This window comes from Sus scrofa, chromosome 5 (genome assembly GCF_054392235.1).
Source record: "Sus scrofa isolate SSC_HxYL_T2T_F1_AM1 chromosome 5, Sscrofa_HxYL_maternal_Yorkshire_Landrace_v2.0, whole genome shotgun sequence".
NCBI classification, from domain to species: Eukaryota; Metazoa; Chordata; class Mammalia; order Artiodactyla; family Suidae; genus Sus; species Sus scrofa.
Genome location: NC_139387.1, coordinates 51,100,637 through 51,120,422, shown reverse-complemented (window position 1 = coordinate 51,120,422; position 19,786 = coordinate 51,100,637). Strand labels below are relative to the sequence as shown.

At 36.7% G+C, this 19,786-nt stretch overlaps 1 protein-coding gene across 2 annotated transcripts in view; it reads right to left on the bottom strand.

Annotated features, from left to right (window-relative positions):
* Positions 1 to 19,786, bottom strand: part of OVCH1 (ovochymase 1) — an 89,676-nt gene that overhangs the window by 10,428 nt on the left and 59,462 nt on the right. The window contains exons 23-27 of one of the 2 annotated variants that reach the window (XM_021092126.2): positions 18,779 to 18,918; positions 12,548 to 12,673; positions 6,475 to 6,510; positions 5,264 to 5,488; positions 112 to 285 (exon numbers count right to left, since the gene is read on the bottom strand). In XM_021092126.2, the coding sequence (XP_020947785.2) occupies positions 112 to 285; positions 5,264 to 5,488; positions 6,475 to 6,510; positions 12,548 to 12,673; positions 18,779 to 18,918 (701 nt within the window). Of the gene's footprint in view, positions 1 to 111; positions 286 to 5,263; positions 5,489 to 6,474; positions 6,511 to 12,547; positions 12,674 to 17,150; positions 18,354 to 18,778; positions 18,919 to 19,786 lie in introns of those variants that run through there. The other variant, XM_084956441.1, reaches the window with a different exon arrangement.

The following is a 19,786-nucleotide window of genomic DNA, read 5'->3' as shown; positions in this document are numbered from 1 at the left end:
TGCCAGCCTACGCCAGAGCCACAGCAACGTGGGATCCAAGCCGCATCTGCAACCTACACCACAGCTCACTGCAAGGCATGCATTAATAGATATTTTTTAACAATTACTTACCATTGATAGGCAACTGGGTCCCAAAATCACTTTTCTGTGATTGCTTCTGAATCACATCTTCCAAAATAAGTCTAAAACCTCTTTCTCCCACAGACTCATCAGTCTTAAAATTCACAGTTAGGTAAGCATCACTGGATATCAAGACAAATTCTTTCTTGGAGCCACATAAGTGAGCTGCAAAGAAAGAGAAACTCAATAATTAAAATATGAATTTTCCTGTGTAATTACATACGTAAAAGAGGGAGAAGAGAGGAGGCAATAAATTCCAAACTGTTGGGAGTTCCCGTCGTGGCTCAGTGGTTAACAAATCTGACTAGGAACCATGAGGTTGCAGGTTCCATCCCTGGCCTTGCTCAGTGGGTTAAGGATCTGGCATTGCCATGAGCTGTGGTGTAGGTTGCAGACGCACCTCAGATCTCGCGTTGCTGTGGCTGTGGCGTAGGCTGGCAGCTCCGATTAGACGCCTAGCCTGGGAACCTCCATATGCTGCGAGTGTGGCCCTAAAAGGACAAAAAAACAAAAAATGAAAAAAACCTGTAAATATGACAAAGGAATGATTATCAGTAATGTAAGATCAAGACCTATGGGATGAAATTCATGATTTGATGGCAACAATGAAAGAGTATAGCTTTTTAAAAGATCAGAGTGAAAAGACTGGGCTAGCAATTGATATGGAAATGATATAAAATTGTATGGCAGTCTTTCATCATAAGGATGGGAAAAGAGGCATTTCCATGAAGATAAATGGACAGAGAAATAAAACTAACAGGACAGTGTTATGGACCAAATGTTTGTGTGCCCCCAAACTTCCTATGTGGAAATCCTAATCCTTGATGTGATGGCATTAGGAGGTGAGGCTTTTGGGAGGTGATATCGTCATGAGAATGGAGACTTATAAATCCTTTTCAAAGAGATCCCAGAGGCGCTCTAATCCCCTTTTTGCATCATGTGAGGATATAGCAAGAAGATAACTATGAACAGGAAACAAGCCCTTACTAGACACCAAATCTTGGACTTCTAGACTTTAGAACTGTGAGAAATAAAGGTTTGTTATTTAAGCCACCTAGTCTATGGTATTTTTGCTATAGCAGCCAAAACTGACTGTGACACACAGGCTACCCAAATACAGACTAATGGTCCTTTTCTAATTCAGAAATGCAGGGATTTCCCATTGTGGTTCACCGGGTTAAGAACTTGATGTTGTCTTTGTGAGGATTCGGGTTCAATTCCTGGCTTTGTTCAGTGGGTTAAGAACCTGACATTGCCACAAACTGTGGCATAGTTTGCAGATTTGGTTCGGATCCAGCATTGCCTTGACTGTGGTATAGACCACAGCTGCAGTTCCAATTTGACCCCTAGTTTGAAGTTCCATATGCTGCAGGTGTAATCATAAAAGGAAAAGAAAAAAAAAAAAAAAAACAAACAAGAAACACAAAAGTTGTCATAAAGGTGACCTTGACAGTGATGGGACATTTGCTGTACATTCTCTAATTTAAATTCTCTCAAGGAGTTCCCGTCGTGGTGCAGTGGTTAACGAATCCGACTAGGAACCATGAGGTTGCGGGTTTGGTCCCTGCCCTTGCTCAGTGGGTTAACAATCCGGCGTTGCCGTGAGCTGTGGTGTAGGTTGCAGACACGGCTCGGATCCCACGTTGCTGTGGCTCTGGCGTAGGCCGGTGGCTACAGCTCCGATTCTACCCCTAGCCTGGGAACCTCCATATGCCGCGGGAGCGGTCCAAGAAATAGCAATAACAACAACAACAACAACAAAAAAAAAAAGACAAAAAAATAAATAAATAAATAAATAAATTCTCTCAAAAGAGTGACACACTATGGACTGGTCTTAAAGATCATATTATCTCAGAAATATGAGAAAGATGAGGAGCAGGGGACTAGATCATCTCTATATCATTCTCATCTTCAAAGAATCTGTTTGGCAAATTGGATGTGGTGGGGAGCTTTGGGGATGCATCATGTCAAGTAAAGGCATTCTGGGTAAAGTGACAAACACTCTGGAAGTTTTAAAATACTAGAAATGGGAAAATATTACTCTGTTTTTCAAAAAGGAGATTTGAGGGTTGGTGGGAGTCAGAACTGGTAATGGGTAGGAGACAGAAAAATACAAAAAAGCTAGAGGATTTCCAATGTCCTGTATCAGTGAAATAGTGTAGCTTGGTCCTGACAAGCTCAGGTTCTATAGCTAAACTACTGGTTTGGACTAGTTCTACCTTTTATGAACTATGTGGCCTTGGGCAAGTTATTTAACCTATCTGTGCATCAATTTTCTCATTTCCTTAAAGGAGATAAAAATAACACTCACATGGCATTCTATGAAGGTATATTTTGAAGCATTATAAGTGGTTTATTTATTTATTTTTTTTTTTGGTTGCACCTGTGGCATGTGAAAGCTCCCCAGCCAGGGACTGAACCCATGCCACAGCAGCAATCCAAGCTTCTGTTGTGACAATGTCAGATCCTTAACCTACTGCGCCTGTGCCACAGTGGGAACTCCCAAGTGTTTGTTAAATAAATCTCAGCAAATTATTACAGCAAATTATTAGACAGATGGTTTTTGAACACTTGGAGAAGGAAATCAGTGGTCATGACCAGCCAGCATGGGATCCTTAACATGTCATATTAAATTAACCTAATTTAATTTCTGGAAAGTTAATTAGATGGTGACTAGGAGGAATGAGATAAACTTAATGAATCTTGATTTCAGTGAAGCACTTAATAAAGTGCCTTATGATGTCCCTGTGAACAGATATAAAATGTAAGTGGATAATTACATGGCTAGGAAGTTTCACAGCTGATTAAATAACTATACAATGTGAACCTGAAGGGAAGATATTAATGGTATGGAAGTGGTTCTATACTTGGTCCTACCAAGAACAGTATTTCTATGAAAGACAGAGAACACATTAATGAAATGTATAGGTCTAAGATGAGTGGCTGAATAAGAAGCAAGGAACTAGGTTAAATTTAGAATTTTAGTCGAGTTCCCATGGTGGCTCAGTGGTAATGAACCCAACTAGTATCCATGAGGATGTGGGTTCGATCCCTGGCCTTGGTCAGTGGGTTGAGGATCTGGCATTGCCGTGAGCTGTGGTATAGGTCACAGACATGGCCTAGATCCTGCGTTGCTGTGGCTGTGGCATAGAACAGCAGCTGCAGCTCCAATTTGACCCCTAAACTAGGAACTTCCATATGCTGTGGGTGTGGTGCTAAAAAGACAAAAAAAAAAAAAAGAATCTCAGAGATAATTTAGTTCAATCTTTTATCTCACACCATGTTCCTTCTAAAATATCCCTGGACAGGAGTTCCTGTTGTGACTCAGCCAGTTAAGAACCTGACCAGTATCCATGAGGATTCATTTGGGTTCGATCAATGACCTCATTCAGAGGGTTAAGGGTCTGGCATTACCTCAAGCTGCAGTGTTGGTTACAGATGCCAGGATCTGGCATTGCTGTGGCTGTGGCATAGGCTGGCAGATGCAGCTTAGATTTGACCCTTTGCTTGGGAACTTCCATATGCCACAGGTGCAGCCCTAAAAATAAAAATAAAATAAAATATTCCTGGGCCTATGATAGCTGGCTGTGAAAGCATTACATGGAGCTTATGAGCATTTTCTCTTTTGGAACAGGTCTAATTCCTCATGTTGAATCAAAAGGTGTCAATGTAAAGACAGCCACATAGCATAGTGGCTAAGGATACAAGTGTTTGAATCACGGTACTTGGGCTTGAATCTCACTTTCTCTACCTATTAGTTAAGTCACTGGGGATAAGTTACCAAATAGTTTTGTGACTTGACTTTCTTATATTTAAAATGAGGATATTGTAAACTACCTCCACATGACTGTAAAGTAGATCAAGAGCTATATGTTTTCAGGACTATGCCTGAACAATGGTAAATGCTCAGTAACTATTAGATATGAATAAGCAAAACAAGTTTCATACATGGCCTGAGAACTTCAGTGAGAAGTCCATAAATATTTGAAAGGAAGAATTATGATCCTTCTTTCTTCTTTCCTCTCTAAGGTAAACATGCCCAGGTGTCCACACCCTTCAGCATCCTGGTCATTATGTTCCATGGATATGTTCCAGTTTGTTAATGTTCCTTAAAATTGATGTATGACCAAAGATGATATTTAATAATGAATATGGAAAGGACAAAAGTCAGACAGACTGGACATTGATTATGAAGATCTGTGAGACTGAGCTAGAGAATGGCAGCTCAGTGCCAATCCTAAATTTAACCATACAAGGGAAATTATTTATCTTATAATTTTTTACCAGCACTGCTCTGAAATTTTGTAATCATTTGGTATTGCTGAAATTTTGATTTCAAACCTCCTACTTTCTAAATCACCACTTCTTATTTATCCTAATCTATTAGTATTTCCCTGCTATCATTGTTTGATCACTCCATGACCTTTTGGCTATTAAATCCCATTTTATCCATCATCCTCTCAGAAAGTGGGAGTTTTTGTTGTAAATGGAAGCAGAGAAATGAAGCAACAGATATCTTGTTCTACTTTGTTTTGAATGATGGCTAACACTAGAATATTTCAAAACTGATGAGAACGATGGAGGACATTGATGATGTCAGAGAAAGGGTAACTCAAGGAAATTTATGAGAAGCTGGTAACTCTCCAATTGATATCTCAAGCCCAAACTTAAGACACCATGTGGTCAATAAATCTCTAAGGATTATTTAAAATAATTGTCCTTTGCCTTTTTATAATTTACCCTTGGGTCTAAAGAAAGCTACGTTTACAGTGAGGATGAAATCTAAGTAAACCAATTCTTTAAAAGTTACCTTCAAATACAGTTAGAACCTCTTAAAACATATGACCTACTGAGAAAAACAAAATCAGTGTGCTCCCTAATGGTAAAATGAGATAGGAATCATGGGACTAAAATCAAGAACAGCTGGAATTAAAGGTCAAGATCCAGTGAGTGTGGTCTCATGTTCAGCCCATTGTTCAATAATGACTACTATAGATTCTGAAGAAGGATCTGATAGAAAAATCACTGGCAATAAATGTTATCATTCCTGAGGCAAATGTAGGTCATGGATTCCCTATAAATGATTATATAAAGGCTGAGAGAATGACACTCAATGCAGGACATTTAAGAAAGTTCAATTTACCAAGTAATCTTGATTGCTGATCTGGTCCATCATAAATGTTGAAGTAATCCCATTTACAGCTCCAAGATTCTTCTGTTATAAAGTCGTTAATCACTGCCTTCATTCTATTTCCTGACAAGGAATAAAAAGTCCAAGTGCAGTTCAGCATGTTAGGATAAATGTTAGGATAATTGGGAGAGGTGATCTCAACAGAACTAACTGGAATCAGATCCAATACTGGACATCCTTGAGGCAAAAAGAAAAAAAATATTTAATACAATAATCAAAGAGCTGAGTTACTACTTCTGGACTCTGGTTTTAATGCCTACAACTAGGTCATTAAAACCTCAACTGTAATGTAATTTTATTAAGTTCTATCACTGTTTCTTTGCTTTCAAAGCTGCTTACACAGGGTTTAAATGACTTTTGTTTTGAAAAACTGACGCCTTCCCAAAGAAGACACACTCAAGTTCTTTGACCTTAACTCATAAACTGTGAACATTTAAATCACCCTTATCTACATTCCAATGTAGTTCTGTCACATCTTTTTAGCAATAATCTTCTAAATCCCTGAGTAAATTACACACCCATAAAATTCAGCCTATAATTCAAATTACAATCATTTATTTAGTAGGGGAAATGTGGATCACTCTCATATAGTTGAAACCAGGATATTAAGGTTCACAAGGGCAAAGGGTCTACTATACCAAAAAAATAGGAATTCTTGACATTTGGGGCTTTTACTCCAAAAGCTCTAGGCATTACCCAACCTAAAATTAATGCCATCCAAAAACTGATTTACTTCATCAATAATCTTATAATTTTAGTTTCACTATGCAATGGCCCAGAAGAGAGAGAGACAGAGGGAAACATATACATAATCCAAAATACATAAAACAAATGGAAAGAATGCCAATGAATAATGGAATTAAAAAACTTGGGGGATAAACAGATGTGTTTCTAACCTAATAATCAGATAAGGTCCTACCTTCTCACTCTCTACTCCCTAATCTGCCTCAAGTGTCCACTACTCCTAAAGTTAGATACTACGCAAATCAATATAAATTCATATTTCACTGTAAAGCAAACAGAATAAGGACACAACACTTGAACATTTTTGACAAAAGCTAGAGTATGCTTGTCTAGCTGCAAGGATATTCCCTACTCTCTTTTGATAATATTAGGTAAACAAAGCCAAGCTCATGGATTCCTTACCTCCTTTATTCTCTTACCTTTATCAGTAACTTTAATTTTTCCTCTCATGGAATCTAGAATAAGAGAATATTCAAGGTCAATATTTCCATTTCAATACTTTATATTGCTTTATTCTTTTGATTGTGATACATGTACGTTGTAGAAAATTTCAAAGAAGAAAATAAAAAGTCTCTTGTAGTCAAAGAATGTATGTATGTGTGTGTGACTGACTGGGTTACCTTGCTGTACAGTAGACAATTGACGGAACACTGTAAACCAGCCATGATGGAAAAAATAAAAATCATTTTAAAAAAATCTAAGAAACTAGAGAATACCGATAATCATTACACATAAACATCAACAAAAGATTTTAAAAGCAAAATGTAAAATAAAGCACCACTATCTTGAACCTCAAAAAAAAGTCTGAGTTTCTGCTGTGATGCAGCAAAAATGAATCTGACTAGAAACCACGAGGTTGCCTAGAAACCATGAGGGATCGAACCGATCCCTGGCCTCACTCAGTGGGTGAAGGATCTAGCATTGTCATGAGCTGTGGTGTAGGTCGAAGACACAGCTCAGATCTGGCGTTGCTGTGGCTGTGGTGTATGCTGACAGCTATAGCTCTGATTAGACCCCTAATCTGGGAACCTCCATATGCTGAGGGTGTGGCCCTGGAAAAAAAGACAAAAGACCAAAAACAAAAAAAATCTCTTGTAGTCCTATCCTATAAGTAATCAATACTCATATTTTAATGTGAATCCTTCCTTTTCCTATGCGATGATATATACATTTAAAAAGTTGTATTTCAATGTACATCATTATAACCTTTCCCCACTTAATTTATTGTGACTCTTTTCCCATACTACTAAATATTGCATATATATTTTAGTGGTTTTATTATTTTTATTCATATAGACATGACAATTTCTATTAATATACTTTAATTTCTAATCTCAAGAATATGAATGATGAGTCAGATCTTAAACTTCACACATGGGTAAATCTATTACATTTCTGCTGTCATTGGGAAAATGGCTGCACTAAAGGTTCTCTGAGTTTATCTGAAAACAGAAATTGAATTCATATATAGTCTGCTGAGTTGACTCCTACTCATTTTTTAACTCTAAGCCAAAGGGATTCCCATAAGCAAAACAGATGTATTTCTTACCCATTTATTACATTAGGAGCTACCTCCTTACACTCTACTCACTAATCTATCTCAGCTAGACAGTCAAACAGCTATTGCGCATGGACTATTTGCTAGGCATGGTTGTATGTTTTGGAGATAAGAGCAATGGTGCATGCTTGGTGTGGCCAAAGACAGAAAGGAAGGCTGGCATGGCTGGTATGGATGGAGGACTGGAAAAAATCATACAAGTAGTCAAGGAGGTAACCAAGAGCCAGATCATATCCTGTAGATCACTATAAGGACTTTCACTAAGAGTGAGTTGGGAAAACACTGAAAGATTATAAGCAGAGGAGTAACATAATCTGAATTATTCATTTTAAAATGATTACTCTGGCTGTTATGAGTAAAATAGACTAAAGGAAGGCTTGAATCAGAACAGTATGTTGGAATTATTGAGAGGTAGTTCAATTCTAGATCAATTTTGCTGAAAGCTCACAGATGAACTACATCCATGAGAGATGTGAGAAGAAAAGTCAAGGATGACGAAGGTAATGGTTGACAAATTAATTAGTGAAATGTAGTTGCCATCTACTGAGATGGAGAAGATTGATGGAGAAGTATCTGGAGACAGGGATAGGAAATCAAGAGTTGAATTTTGGTCATGTTAAGTTTGAGATGCTCATTAAATAGCCAAGTGGAGAGAGAGGCAGATAGACACAGTGCTGGAGTTCTAAAAAGAAGTTGGGACTGGAGATATACTTTGGGAATTATCTGTGTATACATGGTATTTAATCACTTCGCTGTACAGCAGAAATTAACACAACATTGTAAATCAACTATAATTTAAAAAATAAAAAAGTAAAACTAGGAATTGGGTGATACCACTTAAGAGTAAGTATAGGTAAAGAATTTGAAAAGAAAGTCAAGGACTGGGTCTTGGGACACTTCAAATTTTAATGGTAGAGAAAATGAGAAGCAACCAGCCAAGAGACTCTGAAGGAGACTAGTGAAGTAAGAGGAGAGCCAAGAAACAGTAGTTTCCTGGAGGTCATGACAAATGAGATTCCAGAAGGAAAAAGAGCTCAGCTGTGCCAAACGCAGTTCTTAGGAGGACAGAGAGGTGACTGTTGGGTCTGGACTCATTGGTAGCTTTGGCAAGAACTTCCAGGGAATGGTAAGAAAGAAAGCCTTATGGGAATGGATTCAAGGAAAAATGAGAGGGCAAAAGGGGAGACAGTGAGTAAAAATACATTCCAAGAGGTTTTGCTATAAGACAACAAAGAAATTAAAGTTTTCCTAGAATTCCATGCCCATCCCTTATCAAACTAAGATCCCTCCTTCAAAACTTAATACAGTTGTTTTTTTCTCACTGTATATTTTCCTATATGATTACTTGATTTGTCAACCGAAAGAAAAGTGCAGGGAGTTCCCGTCGTGGCTCAGTGGTTAACGAATCCGACTAGGAACCGTGAGGTTGCGGGTTCGATCCCTGCCCTTGCTCAGTGGGTTAACGATCCGACGTAGCCATGAGCTGTGGTGCAGGTTGCAGACGGGGCTCAGATCCCACATCGCTGTGGCTTTGGTGTAGGCTGGCGGCTACAGCTCCGATTAGACCCCTAGCCTGGGAACCTCCATATGCCGCAGGCACGGCCCTAGAAAAGATGAAAAAAAAAAAAAGTGCACAACATAAGAGCTGTGAGTTCAAGTTTCATTTGGGGTCTTACTGAGGACTGTAGCCCAGGAGATAGCCAGTCAGTAGTTCCGAAAAAGCTGTTCCAAAGAATTAGGGAAGAAGCCATTTTAAATGTGATTTGGCTAAACACATCTTGAGAAAAGGTTACTGCTAGTCACAAAGAACAGAGATCTTAATGATTTTAGTGCTTTTCTATGTATAGGAAGATGCAAAAATCTGCACTTATTAAAATTCTTCCTGAGATATACATCTAACAATGTAAGGGGTCTGCCCTTCCTAAGCACAGAGCATCCTGTTATCAATTTAATTTCCTCTATCCAAAGCATAGAGTACACTGTCTGTCAGTGACTGCAGTGGGTTAATCCTTGCAGAACTGGGTGACAACATTTGCTGTCCTTCTTTGTTTATAGATTATTAACTATCCTCCCTACTAGACTGTAGACTCTTCTAGGGTAGTGACTGTCTTATTCATTGCTGATTCTTGGTGCTTTAAACATGGCCAGGCATCAGTTTAAAACCATTCATTGATAGTCTGAATAAAGATGTGAGATTTTACTCATTTTATTTATGTTAGCCCCTTAAGGTATACTTTGACTCATATGACTTGAACTTGATACGTCTTCTTAGTTATCTCCATCTAACATTTTTCACATTACCAGACTAAAAAAGTAAAGTACATTTTATAGAAACACCTCTCCAATTGTATTCCAATTACATTTTAAATGGGTATGAACTAGCGGTTAGAGCAATTTTAATAACTACTCAGAATTCAGCATAATTGCAAACGTTTTCTCCATAATACCCAGTTTCCATAATTTGCAATAGTTCTCAATTTTCGTAATGCTATCAATATTGTCACCTAAACTATAGGAGCATTAGATAAAGCATATGTTCAATAATCTGGTTACAACTGATATATACCAAACAAGTTTAAAAAAGAATTAATTACTCTTAATACTTGTAGAGTAAGGAAACTAATTTTGAAATGGAAAAATTACTTGAAACTTTTAGGCTAGGGATAAAAGTATTCTACCATATTGCTATAATATTCCAAATATACAGAAAATTTGATGAAATTATTAAATGCTATAAGAAAAAATGAAAAATCTCATCAATCTTATGCTTTACAGAGGTTTAACTTGAGCCCCTCCACAAATAACAGAAATCACAACCTTAAATATTTTTTTCCCCTAAAGTGGACAAATGAAAGAATTCAAAACTGACAATTTATTAGATAACACATATTTTTCTTTTAATTGAAATATAATTGATTTACAATGTTTTGTTAATTTCTGCTGTTCAGCAAAGTGATTTGGTTATACATATACATACATTTTTTAGTATATTATTTTCCTTTATGGTTTATCACAGGATATTGAATATAGTTTCAATGTGCTATAGAGTAGGACATTGTTGTTTATCCATTCTATACATAATAGTTTGCATCTGCTAACCCAGACTCCCAATCCAACCCTCTCCCACATCCCCCTTCCCCTTGGCAACCAAAAGTCTGTTCTCTACATCTGTGATTTTGTTTCTTTTTCATAGATAAATCCATTTGTATCATATTTTATTTTTTATTAAAGATTTTATTATATATCCAAATATCTTTTTATATGATTTTTATTTTTTCCATTATAGTTGATTTACAGTGTTCTTTCAGTTTCTACTGTATAGCAAAGTGACCCAGCCATACATATATATATTTTTATACATACTCTCTTAAAAGAATATGTATATGTATGACTATATATATGATAGTCATACATATGTTTATATAGTCATATATATGTCATACACACACACACACATATAGTCATATATACATATATTACTTTAAAAGAATATATATAGTCTTTTTCTATTATCCTCCATCATGCTCCATCACAACTGCTTATCTACTCCAAATGCAATAGTTTGCATCTATTAACCCCAGACTCCAAGTCCATCCCACTCCCTTCCCCGTGGCAACCACAAGTCTGTTCTCTATGATTTTGTTTTCTGTGGAAAGTTTCATTAATGCCATATATTAGATTCTAGATATAAGTGATATCATATGGTATTTGTCTTTCTCTTTCTGACTTACTTCACTCAGGATGAGCGTTTCTAGTTCCATCCATGTTGCTACAAATGGCATTCTTTTGTTCTTTTTATGGCTGAGTAGTATTCCATTGTATATGTATACCACATCTTCTTAATCTATTCATCTGTCAATGGACATTTAGGTTGTTTCCATGTCCTGGCTATTGTGAATAGTGCTGCAATGAACATACGGGTGCATGCATCTTTTTCAATGAAAGTTTTGTCTGGATATATGATCAAGAGTGGGATTGTTGGGTCATATGGTAGTTCTATATTTAGTTTTCTGAGGTACTTCCATACTGTTTTCCATACTGGTTGTGCCAATTTACATCCCCACCATCAGTGAAGGAGCGTGCCCTTTTCTCCACACCCTCTCCAACATTTATTCTTTGTTGATCTGTTAATGATGGCCATTCTGACTGGTGTGAGATGGTACCTCAGAGTAGATTTGATTTGGATTTCTCTAATAATCAGTGATGTTGAGCATTTTTTCATGTGACTGTTAGTCATCTATATATCTTCTTTGGAGAAATGTCTGTCCAGGTCTTTTGCCCATTTTTCCACTGGGTTGTTGGTTTTTCTTCTGTTGAGTTGTGTAAGTTGTTTGTGTATTTTAGAGATTAAACCCTTGTCAGTTACATCATTTGAAACTATTTCCCCCCCCCCAAAAAAAAGGTTGTCTTTTTTAGTTTTTTTTATGGTTTCCTTTGCTATGCAAAAGCTTATCAGTTTCATTAGGTCCCATTTGTTTATTTTTGCTTCTATTTCTGTTGCCTTGGGAGACTGACTGGAGAAAACATTTGTAAGGATGATGTCAGAGAATGTTTTGGCTATGTTCTCTTCTAGGAGTTGGATGGTGTCTTGCCTTATATTTAAGTCTTTAAGCCATTCTGAGTTTATTTTTGTGCATGGTGTGAGGGTGTGTTCCAGTTTCATTGATATACAAGTGGCTGTCCAGGTTTCCCAGTACCACTTGCTGAAAAGACTATTTTGTTCCCACTTTAATTTCTTGCCTCCTTTGCAGAAGATTAATTGACTGTAGGTGTTTGCATTTGTGTCATATTTTAGATTCCACATATAAATGATATCATATGGTATTTGTCTCTTTCTGACTCACTTCACTTAGTATGGTAAACATATTTTGTAATAAACCACAATAAAACAAAAACATATGCATAAACAAATATGAAAAAAGTAATAAACTTACCAGAAATATGAAAAGAATATCTCAAAGAAAATTCTTCCGTAGCCAAACTGACATTGTATGTGAGAATCAACATCATACGAGGACCATGCGATTTTAATGAAGGTGAATCTCCTTCGCATAGGTTTCCTAGCCAAAAAACCCCCACAAATTCTTACTATTTATCAAGGCAAAGGATATTGAGCAAAGTAAAAGGAAAAAAAACCCTTTTCTAAAAACAAATTTATACCATATCCACTTCCAACAATATAAGAATAGGAAAAATTAAGCAAAATAAAACATAATTAGAACAGAGAGAAATGTTCGTTTCCGAGCGTAAGTTCTGAGAACCAACTAGGACACTGTACCCAGTTCTTATAACGCCTAAAATACTTATTATTTTAAAGCTATATAATATAAAGAAGGTAACATGGTCTAGCTAGCTCATGAGGGAACTAAAAGTTATTTTTGTCACCAGACTAAAAATAACTGTATAGAAGGGAGATATTTGGGCCTCAGCTACACAAAACCTTCATTTATCCACAGCATAGTAAATGAATAGGAGGCAGGGTACAGTGACTGACATGAAAGTTAAAATGACTAGCTGGTCTCAATGAAATTTTCAGGCAATAGTTTTAGAGGTCTCCTATGACTCAGATTCTTAGGGCTAATTAGTAATAGTTTTGCTCAACCATCCATTACCCCTGGATTTCTAAAGCATCCTTCAGGAGTTCCCATTGTGGCCCAGCAGGTTAAGAACCCGACTAGTATCCATGAGGATGCACGTTCAATCCCTGGTCTTACTCAGTGGGTTAAGGATCCGGCTTTGCCTTGAGCTGTGGTATAGGTCACAGATGCAGCTCGGATTTGGCACTGCTGTGTCTGTGGTTAGGCCAGCAGCTGCAGCTCTGATTTGCCCCAGCCCCAGAACTTCCATATGCCCTAAAAAGACACACAAAAAAGCATCCTTCAGAAGATGATAGAAACTGGTATTTACAGATGCTTCTCCCTCTTGTGAGCCAGAACTGTCATGAAGTTCTCTGTAACTTCTACCCTATGAATCTAATTCAACTTCTAGAGCAAAACACTCTTCTTTCATCTTTTGTTTTTTATAGCTTTCTTTAAGATTAGACTGTTTGTTTACTGAAGAACATTTAGAGAATTTAATATATAATTGCTATAATCCTGCAATCTTAAAATATCTACTTAAACACATTGGTGTGTCTCCCTTTATTTTAATCATATACAGCACCATTTTAAAAAATTTAAATTATACTATGGACTTTTTCATTAAAATCTTTTCACTTAATAGCACATGCAGGATTCACTTAATAGCACATGTTAGGTGAAAACATTTAATGGCTGCGTAATATTTTATCCTATGGATTCACTATTGTTTTTCTTAATTTCCTATTTAGATCCTGGATTTTTTGACCATTATCATACATAATGCTAGCCTAATGAATATCTTTCAGATAAATGTAAAACATATTTTTATAAGTATGGCTAAAAGTAGAAACCCTGAATAAAATGTTTTATGCAGTAAAATGACAATTAATAAAAAATTAAAAGGTTTTATAGCTTTCAAAATACATTTGTGTATCTCCCTTTAGAAAGCATATTATACATTTACCTCAACAAAACGAAAATATCTGTTACACTGCATTTTATTTACTAAGTACAATCACTCTTCAAAATATTTTTGTCAATGAAGCAGGTAAGATTTTTTTCTCATTTCTGTTTTAAAGAGGTTATTTTTGGGGAGTTCCTATTGTGGCACAGAGGAAATGAATCCAACTAGTATCCATGAGGATAAGGGTTCAATCCCTGGCCTCACTCAGTGGGTTGGGGATCTGGCAATGCTGTGAGCTGTGCTGTAGGTTGCAGATGAGGCTCAGATCCCACGTTGCTATGGCTGTGGCATAGGCCAGCAGCTGCAGCTCTGATTCTGCCTCTAGCCTGAGAACTTCCACATTCCACTTGTGCAGCCCTACAAAGCAAAAGCAAAAGCAAAAGCAAGAAAGGAAGGAAGGAAGAAAAAGAGAGAGCTATTTTTTCTCATACATTATGAGAATTACTTGCCTATTTTTCTATTAAAGTATATTTAGGAAAACAGAGTAATTCTGGATTGTGTTTTAAAATTAACTGGTTAAACTCTTGTTTATGGTTCTATTTAAAACTTTTTTTTTATATTAGGGATCCTCTTAATTCTGAAAGAATATACCTGTGCTTTATGATTGTTTCATCAGAGTTAATCATGATAAGGTTGATAATCCAAATCTGCTTCCTAAGACAAACCATTTCTAAGTTTAACTGATCACACTGCGTCTGCGACCTATACCACAGCTCACAGCAACATCAGATCCTTATCCCGCTGAGCAAGGCCAGGGATCAAACCCACAACCTCATGGTTCCTAGTTACATTTGTTTCCGCTGCACCACGGCAGGAACTTCTGAAACAGATACTCTAACAAAGGCAGTTTGCTGTAACATGAGTTCCAGTGTGTTCATAGCTTCAAGTGAACAATCTAGAAACTAGTAAGCTTTTCACTATCTCAGGAAAATTGCCCTTTTAGTAAACATATGGCCAGAGGGTCAATGGTCACTGTGACAAGAGACAAAATAGAGAGAGATTTAATTTAGATTGTATGGCAACTGATAATGTAAATATTCATTAACTTTTCTTATCTGTCAAAAGAGGCTAAGATTAATCCAGTGTCTTTTGTTTTTTAAAATGCTTCGGGTCAACAGTTTGTAAAAATTCCCTACATTAATTACCTTAAACATTTCTCAGTTTTTGAAAATCCTAAATGTGTTACTTGCTTTTTAATTTTATTTCTGTTAAAGAAGAAAACTTTTTAGTTATACAGGAATTTATTGATAATTTCCCACTGTCTTCAATTGCTTTTACATGAGAGGGTCCTTTTCCATCCATAACCAAGATAATTGCCTATTTTTTAAAAAACTTTTAATGGCTTAAGAAAAATGCTTAACGCTTTAATCAACTGTTCTGTGTTGGAGAATATAATTTGTATTTTTTCCTCATCTGTAATGCCAGATTTATCACATATCAATGACATAAGTTCTGGGGTCCTTTCTGGTCTATTTATTTCCACTCATGTGTGTTTCTTCTTATACTAGTACTACCCCTGGTTTTGTTTGTTTGTTTTTGGTTTCTTATTCTTTTGGCTTCACCCATAGGCCAGAAGGGAACTCCCTATTCTATTATAATTATCATTGTTTTAAAGATGGGCTTTTTTTTTTTTTTTTTTTTTTTTTAGAACCACACTTGTGGCATATGTAAGTTCCCAGGCTAGGAGTCCAATTGGAGGCTGCAGCTGCAGGCCTAGGCCATAGCCACAGCAATGCCAGATCTGAGCCACATCTGTGACCTAAATCACAGCTCAAGGTAATGCCAGATCCTTAACCTACGGAGTGAGGCCAGGGATTAAACCCGCATCCTCATGGATACTAGTCAGATTCTTAACCTGCTGATCCACAAAGGAAATTCTCTTAAACTCTGTTTATTATTATTATTATTATTATTATTATAGTTGATTTACAATGTTCTGCCAATTTCTGCTGTACAGCAAAGTGACCCAGCTATACATATATATTTATCTTCCATCCTGTTCCATCACAAGTAATTGGATATAGTTAAAGTATGTTTTGTTTTGTTTTGTTTTTTGGTCCTTTTTGTCTTTTCTAGGGCCGCACCCTTGACATATGGAGGTTCCCTGGCTAGGGGTCTAATCGGGGTCTACTGGCCTACGCCAGAGCCACAGCAACGTGGGATCCGAGCCAAGTCTGCAACCTATACCACAGCTCACGGCAATGCTGTATCCTTAACCAACTGAGCAAGGCCAGGGATTGAACCTGCAACCTCATGGTTCCTAGTCGGATTTGTTAACCACTGAGCTACGACAGGAACTCCAAACTATGTTTTAATACCAATAATTCACTTCATCATCTGGTCATTTTTTTCCCAAAAAAACATTTTCAGCTAGTTTTATTTAAGGATAAAATTCAGACTTATTATCAATTTCTTCCTCACTCTCTGAAATAATTCCCACTGGGATTTTGCTGGGGTTTGCTATATTTATAAATTAATTGGGAGTACATTAATGTTAATTTTATCTTCCAGTTTTGGAACATGGTACTTTTTTCTCTTCAGATCTGTGTCGGTGAAATCTCACATTTCATTTTAAGGTTACACCTAGTTACAAGGATTTTGTTGTTGATTGTAATTGAAGTGATTTTTCCATTATATCTTTTAACTAATTTCTACTGGGATGGTTTAAAGGACATAATTTATCTCTATTTTTCCTAATTTGACTTAGTTATAAGATACATAATACATTTTAAATATTAAACTGTTCTTGAATTCTTGGGATATAGCATAGTTGATTATATTTAAAATATTCATTCAGTAATCTACTGACCCCCAAAACTGAGTTAACCCCTATAGGCTACAAAAATTGAAATAGAATAACAAAGCTTTTTGTGGAAAAAGAGGAAATAGTACTTGTGTTTTATGAACAAATTCTAAGTAAGGAACAAATTCAAAGTAAAGAATCATAGATATATAGTTCATTAATATCATAAATTATAACTGACAGAACTAATGTATTCTTTCTCCCTTTTTATTTATTTCTTTGTTCTTCTAAACCATGCTTTCTCTGACAACTCATTGAAGGAGAGGTAACAGGGAAACAACAGTCTAATCTTTTCTTCTAAGCAGCACAATTTTAAGAATAGGAATTAAAATGCATATTTCCAATTCAAATACAGAAGCTTGGTTGCTTTTGCAAGAGTGCTTAACATGCATTCTTTCATTTAATTCTCAAAGTAACCTCATATGGCAAAGTAATAGGTGTTTTGTAAGGCAAGAAAGCAAGAAGAAGAGATAATTTCCAAGGATACACTAGATGCCTAGATGCCACACTCTCCCCACTAGAAGCTATATATGGCCTTGTTGATGCTAAGTTGACTCAGGAACCAGGAAAGTTCCATGTTTACTTACATTCCCTTAAGCAGAAACACAAAGATTGTTAGTGTATCCACTTCAGGGATGGTAATGCAAGTTCAAAGAATGAAGGGACAGTGGTTTAGCAACTGACTATTTTATCAACTCTGGCAGGACTCTGCCTAAGTAGGAGAATGGCACTGGCATCCGGGTCCTTTGCAGAGAGTTAAAGGCCAGCAAAGTGCCACACATCCTCTCCATCTGGGTTGTCACCTTGTTTCATCAGGCATCTGTATCTCTGGCTTAAGGAAATTGGGACCTTATAATGCCCACGTATGTGTGTGTGGTAGTGATGGTGGGATGTCTCTTATCAATCACATGAAAAGTTACAGGTAGATTATCTTCATGTCACAAATAAGTACGGTGACCCTTAGAAAGCTTAGGGAACATTCCCATAGTTACTGAATTACTATGTGGTAGAGCTGCATACGATCTATAGCCAGGATGATCAGATTCCAGAATTCTAGACTGATAGATCCTGTCTAATTGGGTAACGTTGGTCAGCCAGCCCAAATCCCATTACCATTCCCCTTTTCTCTAGTCATCTCCCAGTCAGGTATGGGCAAGTGACACATTTGGCCAAAGTGACTTAAATATGGGATAGGATTCTTGAAAACATATTTGCTTTCTCTGCAGTGATAATCTTTCCCTGTGCTGCTTCTTCCTTTTTCTCCAGTGTAATAATGACAATGGTAGAGCCATTATGGAACCATTAGGAAAAGGCCAGGAGAACTGCAGTAATGCCAGTCTTCACAGATTTGAACTGTTGAGCATCTCTGTGGATTTCTGCATCCCTCTGGATCTCTTTCAGAATAATAAAATTAAGTCACAGTAATCATGTTTTCACCTGTTATCTAATACACCCATTTAATGCCTTTTCTGTGAACATTATTTTGCCTGATTAATATTATACTCTCGATTCTTTTCGTTACAGTCGTCTAAGAGGTAAGAGGTTTATTCATCCTTGATTTTTAGTGTTTCTGGGTAAGTTTAATCTAGGTATGACCCAAATAAACAGCATACAATTGGGTGTTATTTTAATGTAACCAGAGAGTGTTAGGTGACTCTCAATTATAAATATAAAAAATAGTAACAGTAAGATTATTTCATTGCCACATAAGCAGAGATTCATTTCTATCATCTGTAATTCACATACTGAATATAAAATGTTCTAAGAATATTTTATGAAAGAAAAGCAACAGTATAGTTCTTCATGGGAAATTAGTTACCTATTAATTTTCTGTCTGATCCAAATCCTTCATAAACCCACAGGTGACCCTGACAGGCCAAGGGCACTGGTTTCAGCTGGAAGTTGATAACATCCAGGCGAATGATGTGATTTAATGGGGCTAATAATCTCCAGTGGCAGCTATGGTACAGATGAAAGAAAGTCAGAAATGACTTTTAAATAGCATATATTGTTATTTACTTGGTTCAGAATCTAATGCATCACTCAGTGAATCCCTGTCAGGAACTCCCTGCTTTTTTGTGCTTAGGTAAAAGAAAGGTTTCTACTTAAATTAGAGCAATGAAAAATAGTCTGTAAGACTGAATTTGTCAAAAGTTTTAACTAAGCTCACCCTTGTGGTGAATGGTTGGTCACTCAATTGTAATATTCTATGTTCAGATAGGCCATCTATAAGAGAGTCAAGCAAGTATTCTTGCCCCAAACTTCCCCAAATCATATAAATTCACTTACGATTGATACTGCATGAACCTCACTTTTTGTTTTTCTCACTTCAAATTTATTCTAATATTTAATTCAGAGAGCGTTCTCTTTTCACTGTGGCATTTTAAGAACTATTTATTGGAGTTCCCATCATGGCTCAGAGGAAATGAATCTGACTGGTATTCATGAGGATGCAGGTTTGATATCTGGCCTCACTCAGTGAGTTAATCATCCAGCGTTGCATGAGCTGTGGTGTAGGTCAAAGATGTGGCTTGGATCTAGCATTGCTGTGGCTGTGGTGTAGGCCAGCGGCTACAGCTCCAATTGGACCCCTAGCCCGGGAACCTCCATATGTCATGGGCGCAGCACTAAAAAGACAAAAAGAAGAAAAAATTTTTAAAAAATCTATTTATTCACTATGTACTCTGTACCAGAGTTTTACATACACTATTTCAATCTCTAAAACGTTTTGATAGAGATTTAGCTTTCCACTTTACCTAATAAATGGTCTCTTTTGTTGGGGAAGTACAATTTATCAACAGGGTCATCTTACAAATGGTTTTCATAT